The 14,711-nt window shown below is 40.7% G+C and overlaps 1 protein-coding gene across 1 annotated transcript in view; it reads left to right on the forward strand.

Annotated features, from left to right (window-relative positions):
- ABHD5 (abhydrolase domain containing 5, lysophosphatidic acid acyltransferase) overlaps positions 1–13,153 on the forward strand; it is a 31,930-nt gene extending 18,777 nt beyond the window's left edge. The window contains exons 4-7 of the mRNA XM_059162280.1: positions 6,074–6,228; positions 8,394–8,505; positions 10,973–11,159; positions 11,700–13,153. Of these exons, the coding sequence (XP_059018263.1) occupies positions 6,074–6,228; positions 8,394–8,505; positions 10,973–11,159; positions 11,700–11,789 (544 nt within the window). The 3' untranslated portion in view covers positions 11,790–13,153. The remainder of the gene's footprint in view (positions 1–6,073; positions 6,229–8,393; positions 8,506–10,972; positions 11,160–11,699) is intronic.
- Positions 13,154–14,711: the final 1,558 nt, after the last annotated feature.

The raw sequence follows: 14,711 nt of genomic DNA on the forward strand, positions 1-14,711 counted from the left end.
CTCTTTTTTTCTCCTAATGGACTTTAAGAGAGCTACTTCATTCTTTGCCTCCTCAGGTATATCAAATATATTCTTTCCTTTTATTTTTCTTTCTGAAGTAAAACAATTTCTCCTTAATTCTTTAATTCTACTTAATTACTGTTTCTATGCATGCAGGGAAAAAAAAACCCCACACAAGTTTTTTTTTTTCTTAAAGATTTTATTTATTCATTTGACAGAGATCACAAGTAGGCAGAGAGGCAGACAGAGAGAGAGGAAAGGAAGCAGGCTCCCTGCTGAGCAGAGAGCCTGATGGGGGGCTGGATCCCAGCACCCCGAGATCATGACCTGAGCTGAAGACAGACTGGGCTTTAACCCACTGAACCACCCAGGTGCCCCACAAAACTTTTTTTTTTTACTTAGTCCAGAGCTATTTCTGTCCTCATTTTATGGGCAGCCCCATTCTTTTATTCCTTGTTGTTGTTGTTGTTTTTGTTTTTTTGATTTTTTTTTTTTTAAGATTTATTTATTTGAGAGAGAGAGAAAGTATGAGAGTGCACAGGAGTGAGGGGAGGCAAAGGGATAGGGAGAGAGACTGTCAAGTACACTCCCAACTGAGTGCAGAGCCTGACACCAGGGTTGATCCCACAACCCTGAGATCATGACCTGAGCCAAAGAGTCAGAGGCTTAACCAACTAAGCCACCCAAGTGCCCCTTTTCCTTGTTTATTTTTATAGGACAGTTTGAGGAGAAGAATGAAAGTGCCTAGTTTACTAGATTAATATGCTTGTTTAGGAAGCATTCTTTGCTAGAGAATGGGTAATCTTTTTTTCCCCTAATTTTTGGTACATTAGGTCAGCCTGGGTGCTTCATCTTTATGAGCAGCAGAATGCCTCTATCCACAGAAGTGGTTTTATGGCGTAACTTGTGGCAGTAGTCACATATTTTCCTGATTCTTGATATGGTTGGAAACTGATCATTCAGCAACTGTGATGCTTTATGTAAAAGCAACTGGATAATTCCTCCATTGAAATATTGGTGATGACTAAAATCCTCTAACATTAACATTATATTCCTGTAGGTCGGTTGTGTTTAAAGAATGTCGAGTGACTGTTTGTGTTTAGAAGGCTTAAGGTATGCTGGGGAAGAGACACAACTTAACCACCCGAAGAGTAGGAAGCTGTTGAGGGTTGTGAAGGGGAGTGGACAGGTCTGTGAGAACTCTTGATGAGAACCTGGCTCAATGTGGTACCTTAAAGAAGTGCCATGTAAGCTGAAGTTGAGTATCAAAGGGAAGTAGCAGGAGAACATTCTATGCAATGGGGACAGAAATTGCTGTGTAGACATCTGAGCCATTCAGGAAAGGCCATGTGGCTGGTGAGCAGAGAAGTTAGGAACTGGTTTGTAGGTTGGGCCCCAGCCTGATTCCCATGTTCCATCCCTTCAAATGACCTTTGTTCATCTCAGTTCTCTTACTGTGATGTATAATAGAGATGCCATTGTAGTTTCACTTATGAATTAATGTGCTGTGTCCAAGCAGCAGGGCCACTCGTGGTGTGAGGTGTTGTGGGCTGCCATTCTGCCTGATCCCTTCATGTCTGGTCCCTTAATGTGGGCCTGGGGAGAGAGTAGACCAAACCAATAGAATAGCCCAATATGCTATCTCCTTTCTTTGGTGTGTGCACTACTTTGTGCTGCTAATTTTCCTTTCCTTCTGGCCCCTGCTGCTCAGGACACCATAAACACCGTGTTATAAACTAAGGAAAAGGAGACTATAGTAACTTTTATTAACTTAGAAAGTGTTTAGCAAAGAGAATAGATACAATAGAAGGGTTACAAACTGGTCTTTACTTCTGCACAAAATGACTTTGAGATCATCAGACCTTGCAGCCTTGCCTGGCTCTATTTCCTGACTGTACAGAGTGGGCTGAGTGTTTCCTGTCCTCCTCCCTCTGGAAGAAAGGCTGCTGTAGTTGACCTGAAGTTGATCTTTTGTTTGTTTTCTGGGCCTGCTGCATTCTCCCCCCAGAGGCTCAGAGCCAATGGGAAATACCTGGGGCTAACTTTATTTTGAGAATGCCTTGCCTGTACTCTGACTAGAGTTCTTCCTGTTCCTTCTCCTCGTTCCTTTCCTTGTTGTGTAAGTGTGTCCTATAGATTCTCGTGTGCATTTTGGATCTGAGCCTGAGTGTTCTTGTTGTATTATTTCTGCCTGGTGCCTGACTTTAAAGCTCATGAAAGTCAGGTTTATATAATATATGCTTGTTAGCATTCAGACTCAGTTATCCCTGCATTTTGGAGCAGATGTTAGCCACTGCTTTGCCCTTTAGGCTGTAATCTGCTCACCGCTCACCATCTTTAAATTCAAGACTTGCTCTGATGACTAACCTGAAGAGGAATGCCTCTTTAAGTGTTTAGAAGCTGATGAGCTTCTCTTTTTTCTGCTCTGCCAATTCTTTGTTTTTCCTGTAGTTGGATTTTTAAAAAATATTTTATTTATCACAAGTAGGCAGAGAGGCAGGCAGAGACAGAGGAGGAAGCAGGCTCCCTGCTGAGCAGAGAGCCCAATGTGGGGCTCTATCCCAGGACCCTGGAATCATGACCTGAGCTGAAGGCAGAGTCTTTAAGTCACTGAGCTACCCACGTGCCCCTTTGTAGTTTGAATCAGTCTCGTGTTTCTTGACAAAGATGTCTGATAGGATGACTCAAGTGTGCTGTCTGGCTAGACCCTTCCTTACCCCTGGGTATGAACTAACAATCCCATCAGGCTACCTGCTATGGAATATTAGAGGGTTAGATCTAGATTACTATAATTGTTTAGATGTACATTAAAACAAATTAAATTATATCAGATGAGGAGATAATCTTTTCACTAGAAGAGTTGGTGAGAAGATAGCCTGAGAACTTGGTCTGGTGCAACATTATAACCTGTGAGCCAAAACCTATGATCAGGCTTTCCTGAAGAATAAAAATTAAATTACTCACTGCTCACATGGTTCCAGCTCCATGTGAGTCTTCCCATGCTCTCTGAAAAAAGTCTTCTCTGGTAGTCTTCCTAGTTTTGCTAGTATAACTAGCTAACATTTACTAGATATTTATTATTCAGTAGCCACAACCTAAGTGCTCATATGGTCTATCTTTTTAATGAGTCTTAAAACCAAAATAAGCAACAGTTATTTTCTGAGGTCTTTTACATGTAATGATGCAAATGATTTATAATTCCAGTTTAGAAAATTTTGCAGAGCTTTTAAAAAAGTATTTTCAGACTTTTTAGACTATAACCCCTCAATAAGAATTATATATGTGTGTGTCTGAAATAAAAGTGTCATGGAAGGCTTGTTACATACTTTTCTGTTTCAAATTATACAACTAAAAAGACTGCAGACTGACTCTGAGTAAATTTTCCTACCCACTAGTAGGTAGTGACCTGCAAGATTCCTATAAGAAATAATGGTGTTATAATGTCATCTGGGGACCAGAAAAATCCAGATTGGACTAAATCCTAGATTATTCTATGAATGTAGTTTTGGGTTTTTGTTTTTGTTTTTGTTTTTTAATTTGACAGAGAGAATATGAGCAGGGGACAAGCAGACTCCCCATTGAGTGAGGAGCACAACATGAGGCTGGATTCCAGGACCCTGAAATCATGACCTGAGCTGAAGTCAGATGCTTAACCCACTGAGCCACCCAGGCGCCCCTATGGATATAGTTTATAAAATTTGTATATTCTTATAGACAGGGACTGAAAGGAAACCTGGGAAAAACACAATACTCCATATGTTTACTGAACACCTACTATGTACTAAGCACCATGCTAAGCTGAAGACAGATCGAGAAATTGTTGGGTCAGTTCACTTCCTTTTAAAAAAAAAAGGCATTTTCTTAGGGCACCTGGGTGGCTCAGTGGGTTAAAGCCTCTGCCTTCAGCTCGGGTCATGATCCCAGGGTCCTGGGTGGCTCGGTGGGTTAAAGCCTCTGCCTTCAGCTTGGGTCATGATCCCAGGGTCCTGGGATTGAGCCTGCATCAGACTCTCTGCTCAGCAGGGAGCCTGCTTCCTCCTCTCTCTCTGCCTGCCTTTCTGCCTACTCTCTCTGTGTCAAATAAATCTTTAAAAAAAATTTTTTTTTAAAGTAATATTTACTATATAAACTTTGCATGATTTGTTAAACTGGTATTTTCATCTAGGGGCACTATTTTGAAGATCCATATCAAACAAGGCAAGCTAAAACGAAGGTGGAACCAACAATCACTTAGCTAGAGATAGATGAGACTTAACCTCCTTCATGTTTCCTTTGTCCTCTCCCTTCTTTGATAAGCAGATAAGAGCTGAGAGCAAACTGAGCTGGATATCAAAATAAATTTGTAACAAAATTTAATTATCTTTCAGGGTAAAGTATGTTTAGATATATCAGAAATCTTTGCTGCTTTCAACTAGGTGACTGTTTCATTAATTCCACCCAGACTTCTGGCGTGCTTTCCCTTCCCCTTCCCCTCCTCCAGATCTCACTGTAGACTGTGGTAACAGGAATTTAGGGAGAATTCATTATCAGTTAGTCTCTGCCATTAAAAAATAAACTCCTTTCCATCCCCCTTCCCATGCACTATTAGAAAATATTCTCCTAAAACTTTTAAGAGTGAAGACGCTCTTAAGTATATGGGAATCTCACTTATCACATATCTCCACACAGATTGGTAGTTACATTCTACAGATGCTTTGAAATCTTGAGTAGGGTTAGGACTGGCCTAGAGTTGATAAAAGTTAAGCTTTACCGTTACTGATAGGTTATCTTGTGTTGCTTGGTCTATTCTTGGGATAGAGCCTTCTACCCAGTGACTTGTTGGCATCAGTTAGTATACGGGAGTCAGAGATTTTGGGGACTCCCTACTTCTGCATGTCTTGGAGCAGATCACATAGAGCATCTCAGCCTTCCTTCTCATCTACGAGATGAAAGATTGGGCTGAGCTCCAAGGGCCCTTGGAGCTCTGTGCACTAGGTCCATGCTCTAAAGCTTTCTGTTTGAGAAAATGCAGTCAAAGCGAAGGACTCATTACTAACTCATCTTTGTCTGTGGTGGCAAAAATAATAAAACATTTTGTTTTGGGAATAATAGCCGTCTGTGCCCATGTTCTGGTTTCAGTTATGACTTTGGAAAGCACTGTCCGTTCATCCTTGGAAAGTTTTTTCTGGCATTTGATGGCTGTTTTGGTTATAGTTGAATATCATTTGTGTCATGAAGACCTTTATGCTTTATTTAGAATCGTAATGACATAAATACCGTGATGCAGGCACATGGAAGTATTGCTGATAGTTTTGGTTTTCCCTTAGCAGGAAGAGGTTTTCAGAAGATGGAAAAATTAGAACTATTAGTGATACAAAACAATTTTATATGAGATTTCGCTGAAAATTTTCTATGTCTTTGGTCAGTAAAGAAGAAAATTAACAAAGGGTTAGGAATAGAATCTGAGGTCAGTATATCATGATACTCTGGGTAGCCCTACCCATGTGCTCATGTTCACCGAACTAGGAGAAATTTCTGCCACATTATACATTAGCTCTGTGTTTGTGAAAAGTTCCCTTAAAAGTCCTTTTGAACCCACCTAAAGTGCTAATGCCTAACGTTTTTAGAATGATTGGCTTACAGGAGAGAACTGTTGTTGGTGTCTAAAGCTATTTTATAAGTGTGATATTACTCTTCAGTCATTTCTGCAGTGTCAACCTTGTGCTGCATGGAGACACTGGGCTTTTTTGAGTTGTCAGTGATCTGTATCATCTGCCGGGGGTGGCTTCAACAATGAATACCATTCCTCAAGAGTAGCCACACAGTTATGTGCCCTTCCACATACCCTTTTTTATCCACATTTGCATATGTGAAAAATGAAGCTCTCCTCCTACCATCCACCTCTCAAGTCCTACCAAATCTGAAAGTTTACATGTAATAACATGATATAACTGGTCAGCCACTGATCTTCTCTTTAATGTGAAATTTTGGAAGGCGTTTTTTTTCTACCTTTGCTCTATAAATCATGTTAATTCTTTAGAGTCCTAGGATGAGTTTGCCAAATGAAATTATGTATATGTTCTTCCTCCAACAGGGTTAATCATCTCATTTTGGTGGAGCCTTGGGGTTTTCCTGAGCGACCAGACCTTGCTGATCAAGACAGACCAATCCCAGTGTGGATCAGAGCCTTGGGAGCGGCACTGACTCCCTTTAATCCTTTAGCTGGCCTCAGGATTGCAGGACCCTTTGGTGAGTGCTTATATTTGTGTCCTAGAAAGGCAAAATGTTTACAGATTGGCAGTAGAGGAGTATATACTGATCACCATTGTTAGTCAAAATCTTAAAAAACAAGCTGAATCTTTTTCTCCTCCTCCTCTGAATTACTGAATTACTTTTTTTCCTCCCCTAAAAAATATCAGCCCATTCATAAAAATAATGAAACCAGGATCATCTCAAAGAGGAGTCTTTATGTTGTAAATATTATAGGTAATTGGCAAAACTGAGAAGGTAGGAAATGCAGCCCTGGGGTTAGTCAACCCAGGGCATGGGGAGAAGTGCTGCATGTTGACCTGTTGGTGACATTAGAGAGCCTTTGGCTAGTTGATGATACCCAGCTGGCAGATCACAGAGCCTGACATGATTGCCTGTGGAGATAACAGGTATGATCACATGATCAGATTCCCTTCTTGCCCCATAATGTCAGAGTGTTAAGAAGATAAAATCATCCTTTTCCACAGAGATTTTGGGGACTCCTGATTTGTGTTTCTGGTCACATTTTGAAGTACCAGTGTTTAGTGTCTGATTTAATTTCATTTGACTCTCAGCTGCTCTGTTTCCATGCCAAAGCCCAGGGACTCTCCTTTCCCTCATTGTTACCAGTGATGGTGGTCTGGACCTCCACTGTCCCTCTTATAACTTGTATCAGTGAGTCCTTTTAACTTCAAGTAGCTGAACACGTAAGTGGTTTAAACCATAGGGCCTTTCATTATTGCCTTAACAAGCAGGATGGAGGCAGGTGGTTTTAGTATTTGTTCTAGTAGCTGGCTCATTGACATTGGGGTTTGGACCTGCAACTGTGATTCTCTTGACCTTTTTCCTCATGGTGTTTGATGGCTGCTATGGCAGGAAGCCCCATCCCACAAAGCAGCACTCTGAGCAAGAAGAAAGGAATGAATGGAAAATGGTCTCCTCTGGCTATTCTGTCCTACTGCCTCCATCTGGGATAAGGAGAGCCATGGGACTGCACAGGGATTGGATGGGCGACCACACCACACTCCTTCAGTGCTCTGACAGATAGCCGTTCTTTCCCACCCTCAACCACTCACCCCTCCTGAGTAGAGTCACTTCTCTCAGGTACTTGGTCCTCCTTTGATGGACTATTTAAGAACTTCATTTAGTCTGTGCAGTCCTGAAATATAAATGAATTGTGCTTGATTACAGTTACACAGGGAGCAATTATGGGAAGAGTAAAGTATGAAAAGAAACTAGGAGACAAGGGAGGGAGGATGCCTATGAAGGGCCCTCTCATGCCATGCCTTGTCTCCCACTACTGCTTGTGTGTTGTCAGGGTGGGACATGATTTAGAAAATCAACCACGTCATAAGAATTTTCTGTGGAGCTGTACAGTTCCTTCAGAGGCAGGAAAGAGAGCCAGGAAAGAAGTAAGACTTTGCTAGAATAATGGGCAGTGATAGCAGAAAGGGAAACTGACTAGCCCCTGGGGCCCCAGGAGGGAAAATAATGACCAGATGGAGGCTTCTACTCTTCATCCTTTTTCCTCTGGGGAAAGGATGTCCCTATCTCTCACCTCAGGGGTGGACGTCCTTAGCTGGGAGAATTGGCAATGTCCCAAGCAGAAACCCTGGATTTATTTTTGCACAGAAAGACTTGTATATTCCAGTTTGCTTCATTTGGATATTAATGTGTTATAAGTATGGGAGAAATACAAATTAAAAAGTGAACTTGAGCTGCTCTACTCGCCTGCCATGTTTAATAGAATTTATTTTCCTACAAAAACAAGTTTTAGAAAATTAACTTGTGTGTTTTGGGCTCCTGAAGCACTTCTGTAAGGCAATATGGAATACTCCTTATCTCTTATTTTAATTCTTAGGGAACTTGAAGAACTTGAGGGTGACTGAAGTTGAAAAGTAGATGTTTCCTGTACCGTGGATCTTCTTAGAAACTTTTGCTGTTCGAAAGGGTATTAAGTCTCCCCAAGTGCATGGGAGATGCCAGTCAGCATGGTTCCAGTTCACATGATGACTGCAGAATGTGCTCTTTTCTACCTAAAGTATACACTTGAATATGTGTAGATTTGTATGCATATAACATACATTCTATAAGCAAACACAAAACCTTTCTCTATTAGTCTGTCATTTAACTATAATTTAAAACATTTGTTTCCTCTTACTTAGGTTTAAGTCTAGTGCAGCGTTTAAGGCCTGATTTCAAACGGAAGTATTCGTCAATGTTTGAAGATGACACGGTGACAGAGTACATCTACCACTGTAATGTGCAGACTCCAAGGTAAGGGTGAGGATTCTGAATTTACTATGTTGATGTTTTATACTTTTCTTCTTTGAAAACATGGGAGGACTCTAGGAGATTTTTATCAGTAGTTAACTGACTAATACTTCTAATTTACTTATTTATGCATGGAGTGCCTAGTATGTAAAACACTGTACTGGATGCCAATGAGAGACTAAGCAGGATGTCTTCCGCCAAAGTGCTTATGGTTAAGTTAAGGAAGCTTTGGTCCTAGGTACCTCTAGGAGGTAGCTGGAGTTGAGAGGAAAAGAAGAATTTCAAGCATTTCCAAATTGAGTATGCATACTTTACCAAAAAAGGGCGACTGAAGTGCAAAAGTCGATGTTTCCTGTACCGTGGATCTCTTAAACTTTTGCTGTTCGAAAGGGTATTAAGTCTCCCCAAGTGCATGGGAGATGCCAGTCAGCATGGTTCCAGTTCACATGATGACTGCCCTCCTCTTTTGGTGAGCACTTTTTAATGATCCTGGATCAGCATGACAAACACAGCTACATGGGTGAAGAGTAAGTGAGGCTGAAGACTGGGAGGAGGGTTTTGCAGGTATTTTGACAGTGATTAGAAGAGGGGAGAAAGAAGGAGGAAGAGCCTGTGAACATGATAGCCACAGGGAGAGGGAGGGCCAAACAGAGAGAGGTGATTCCTATTTTTTAAAATATATGACTTATGGACATTAGATATAAGACAACAGTGGAGAAAACAGCCTGAAGATAGTGGGGACCTAGAAGGAGCCTGGAAGACAAGACCCTGGAGTTGCTAGGGAGAGGGTCAGGCACAGTGTAGGCAGAGGAGAGTTCCATTTCTCATTGCTTCATGATGTACCAGGATTGCTGGGGTTGTCAAATATGTGATTCCCAAGCCCTGTTCTGAGACTGATTCGGTGATCCTGGGCTGATTTTTATGCTTCAGATTATGATTTTAATGCTTTAGATGACTCTAGTGTAGGTGGGCCATGGGCCATACTTCCAGGACCTGGAAGTGGTACCTCAGCCTTTCCAAGTGGAGGCTCGGGTACAAGGTGGAGAGGCTAGGTGAAGAGCCAGCCTCCCTCAGTTTTGGCATAGGACATGCACACCTGCTTTATTAAAGGGTCGAGGCGGTGGCAGCTGTTGTGGTAGAACGATTGCCTTAGTCTTTTTAATAAAGCAGGTTAGAGGTTCTCCGCCAAGAGTGAAGGAAGCTTGGAGAGGTTTTGGGGTCCTGAAGAGACTGACATTTTGTGGCTCACTAGGCCATTGGATCTGGTGGATAAGGACTTCACACGCTACTGACTTGTTCCAACAGTTTTTAGTGCTGAGCTCCAGGTACATCATCTGGTTTACTGCTTGGGCTTCATACTTTATTCACTTACATTTCAGGATTATGTGTGTCTGTGTAGTGCTGGTTTGTTGTCTTTCTTGTGGTAGAACTTGAATTCTTCATAACAGACAGTTCAGAGTTGTGCCTAGTACTGCAAGGAAACAGAAGTGACAGCAACTCTATCCTGGGAGTTTGCAAAGTGCTGTGTGCTCTTTCATGTGATGATCAGTCAAGTGTGGGCAAAGGAAAAAGATACAAAGGCTCAAGAAAGCAAATTTATTATACTCACGGGTCCTGGGCGGGGGGAGGGGAGTGTCACTTAATGCCATGAGGGTTTCAGGGAAGCAGCAGATTTTGGTCAGGTGGCAGAAAACAGTAAAAGGGAAAGTTGAGGCCAGAACTTTCATTGGGTTCTTCAGGAAAGGCAAGGAGGGGTGTAGCAGACAGTTTAGGATGGGGTAGGTGAATCATTGCAGTGGGCTCTAGGAGATAGAGGTGGTCTCATTGCCTGGTGCCTGGCCCTGGGCTGGTTAAGGCAGAGGAAATCCCTCCTGGATGTGTGGGCAGTACAGAAGAGGCATGGCTCAGGATTGGTTAGTTGGCACACGACAGGCATGTTCCTAGTTGAATCTTTTGCTGTCTCTAAGAATGGGTTAGCTCCAGGAGACATAGTCTCTCCCTAGGTAGAAAGGTTTTTTTAAACATTAAATGTCTTTCTATGTAGAAAATTAAAAATATAAATACACATTCCACATTTCTTATTTTGGTACTGGTTTTTTAACTATAACAGGTAAAAACCTGGTGCCATGCACATGTTGAAAAGTTACCTTCTACATTTGAAACAAGTTACAGTAGGAAAAAAAATTTTTTTTAGCTCTCCCCACAGGCAGTTTAATGATAGGGTTGCATGTTTGATTTAGAAGAGGGTGACTTTTAATCCACTAGAGTTCAGAATCTTTGTTTATCAAACAAAAGCATGTATCTTCTGTGGGAGTTGTTTCTTATACTTCCTAGTATATTATTTTCTATTCAGACTGAGGTTTTTCCTAAATGGGGGAGAAGCTAAACATGAGTGTTTTTCATGGGGGTGGGGGTGCAGTTCATACTCATCCCTCAAAGTCATATGTGTGTTGTTTTCCTTTTCTTTAAGTGGTGAGACAGCATTCAAAAATATGACTATTCCTTATGGATGGGCAAAAAGGCCAATGCTCCAGCGAATTGGTAAAATGCACCCTGACATTCCAGTTTCGGTGATCTATGGCGCCCGATCCTGCATAGACGGCAATTCTGGCAACAGCATCCAGTCTTTACGACCACATTCATATGTGAAGACAATAGTAAGTGTGTGGCTTAGTTTGGGCTTTCCGTTGTAGGTGAATCCTGCTGTGTTATGTTTGCTTTCAGTGAGGTTTCACTTTCACATGCTTTCAGATCTGAGCTAGACTTCCAGCTTCCATCAGGACCTTTTGTCACTTGTGATGAGGGACAGGGTTTGACCCACACAGGTTTTCATGTCCAGACTGGCTGTGCCTGTCCTTAGAGCCGTGGTATCTCCAAGGTGGGAGTGAGACATGCCCGTGGCACCTATCCAACTCCCACCTCACAAGGCAGCATGTTCTCACTTCATTCATTTTGATTTGCTGGCCCCGTCATTAGTGGTCAGTTTGGAATTTTTTTTTGCATATAAAATTTTAGTAAGGTCCAATAGATTTTTCTTTTCTCAGATTGTGTATTTGATGGAAATACATGGAAATTGCTCATTCTTTTATGTTTTATTTCTGTGTAGCTGTTCTCTCTTTCATTGCTAAATGTCTTTGCTTATGTGTTTTATTAAGTGCTTTTGCTCACTGACCTTTGGACTCCTTTTCCTTTCTCAGGCCATTCTTGGAGCAGGGCATTATGTGTATGCAGATCAACCAGAAGACTTCAACCAGAAAGTAAAGGAGATCTGTGACACTGTGGACTGAGAACACCGAAGAGGATATGGGAGAGCCTGCTGACTGATAGAGTTCCTCAGCAATACTGTGCAGTCTCCCATGCAGAGTAGGGAATAAAACAACAAAACCAGCAGTCTTCTTGACTATACTTCGCACATATTTTCTTTATGAAGTTGCTTGCACATTTAAACCAGTTAGTGCCTTCTAGAAGAATGGCTTTCCTTTCTCCTATGCAAAATCGAAATATTCAAGAGTCTACAAATCTAATAGCTTTAATAAAAGGTTATTTGCCCCTCTGCTCTACTGAAAAATTATAATTTTTCAACTGAATTTTTTTTCATTTCTATCTAACTTTGCTTTGACAGGTACTTTTTATATTTCAGTCTATATTACCAAGTTTAAAAGGTGATTACTGGGTCTATAATTTTATATATTGTAATGGTGCACTTTATTTTCTTTGCTTCTATTTACCATGTCTAATAACTGATATAGTTAATTGCAGTTTTGTGTGTTTTTAATGTGAAGAGTTATCACTTGTTTAGAATCTTTCACTTCATTTTTGAAATGGAGTAATGAAATACTGTTTTGGCTAAAAAGATGGGACTTCGATCACTAGTATTAATTTTTCTGATTTTCCTCTGTTCTATATTTAAGCCACATTTAACATTTTAAGTGTGGTCTATACTGATGTATCTGCAACCACATAATTCCTTAAGATATTTTATATGTGATATAATTCTATACTTCAGGGAAATATGACATTAGTTTTTAAGTGATTTAAGTACTAAACAGCCTTAACTAGAAGTGTGTCATTTCCCATCCCTCCCCATTAATACTGTTCTTTTCCATGAGCCAGGATGCAGCATAAGAAACAAATGACCTTCTGAGGGGATATTAAAACTGCTACCTTCCAGTAAGCCAATCATATATTGTCATTAACCTCTGACTCCTGTAGATGGGTGCTAAAACTGGATTCCATTTTTAACCACTAAAACAGAAAAATAGGTGGTGCTCTTATGTCTCATGGCACCAGAAATGGGATAGTGTTTGGTTGTTTGGTTTTTGTTTTTGAGGTTTGTGTTGGTTAAATAATACACATACTTGAAGTTATATTATAAAAGCTATATAAGGTTGATTGAACTATTTGACAATAACTACCATCAGGTGTAACACTTTCATGTTTTAAAATGAAGAAAACTTCTTGGAAACTGTGAAAATTGCCATGTGATAACTGGCTGCTGAGAAGACCCTCCAAAAAAGAAAATTGAATAGGATTGTCATCAACAAGGCATCTTTGCCTTATGTTGGCTAACATTGCTTGTCTAGGAGAAAGGTGGTTATGTAAATAAAAAGAGTGAACTGTTTATATGCAAATAAAGGTTGAGTGGTTTTGATTGTTGGTGTTTTAAATGGTTAATTAGGAAATCTGTAGTTAGGAAATGTAAGGTTGTATCACTGTGGATTAACTGCCATAAACATCGACATTGTCTTCCCTACAAAGGAATAGGCAAATTATACTGAAGCACAACAGCTTCCCAGTGAACAGTCTGTCTCACTTGGCACCTTAACTAGGTTACTGCAAAAGGTAACATGAGTGCCAAGACAGGTTCATATTCCTCTACCTAACAAACAAAAGTAGCCTGTACTTTTTTTTTTTTTTTTTTTTAAAGATTTTATTTATTTATTTGGCAGAGAGAGATCACAAGCAGGCAGAGAGGCAGGCAGAGAGAGAGGAGGAGGAAGCAGGCTCCCTGCCGAGCAGAGAGCCCGATGCGGGACTCGATCCCAGGACCCTGAGATCACGACCTGAGCCGAAGGCAGTGGCCTAACCCACTGAGCCACCCAGGCGCCCTAGCCTGTACTTTTTATTTAGTATCTTAGAGGGCTAGCTACAAGCCTTCAAGTGGTACAAATAATTTGGGTAATATTTTTGTATTTTTGACACACTCTCCAGTCTCTCTTAATTGGGTGACAGTTTTCACTTGTACAGGAAAGTTTCTGCAAAGGAAACTTGGTCTCAGCTCTTGGAAGGAAGTTACTAGTTCACTTAGTAAATGGAGTTTCTGACCACAGATGTGCGAAGTGATTCAGGAAAATTGTACCCAAATGTCAAGTGGAACTTACTTTCCTACCAACTATGTTTAAGAAATATTGTCATAATTCATTTTAAAAGTTAAATTTTCCCTTGGGTTATAGAATATGTAATTTGTGAATGTTGAGCTAGCTGAGAAGGTCACAATCCTTAAATTCCTAAAAATACAGGGGGTGCTAAATGTTTCCCTAAAAAATTCTATTATAGTATTTGATCTTTGCTAAATTGTACATACCGTACTTCAACTTTATTTTACAGAATAAATTTTACTGTGATAGTTAAACAAGTCAGCTGCTGTATATTTTCTTGAGTTTTTGGTATAGCCCAGTCAGTTTATACTAGTTACCATAGGACCATGGATCCAGTGGGTGGGTATGCAGTAACGCTTGTTGGCTTTGGCAGGGGAGGCTGCTCTTCACTGCGCTGACCTCCATACAGGGGCTATTTTGGGTTCATGAGGTCCTTAGTGTGATGTCTGTTTCCGAAACTGCAAGAAAAATAGGCAAAAAGATATGAACAGATAGTTCGCAGAAAATAAAATGCAAATGCCCTTTAACACAGGAGGGTGTGCCTACTAAGGGAAGGGCGAATTTAAACTACCAAGACATCACCATTTCTTACCTAATCAGGTGGGGAAAATCCAAGTTACACAATACAATGTTGCTGACACAGTGGAATAGGCACTCTGAAAAGTATAAATTCCTGTGGATGGAATTTGTTAATAACTAGTAAAATTAAATAGGAGTTTGTTCTTTATCTGGGCAGTCTCACTCCTAAGAATCTATCTGAGACACATTGGCAAAAATCTGAGATGGTGTATGCCCAAAGATCTTCATTACAGCACTATAACCACTAAAGAT

This window comes from Mustela lutreola, chromosome 2 (genome assembly GCF_030435805.1).
Source record: "Mustela lutreola isolate mMusLut2 chromosome 2, mMusLut2.pri, whole genome shotgun sequence".
Taxonomy (NCBI): Eukaryota; Metazoa; Chordata; class Mammalia; order Carnivora; family Mustelidae; genus Mustela; species Mustela lutreola.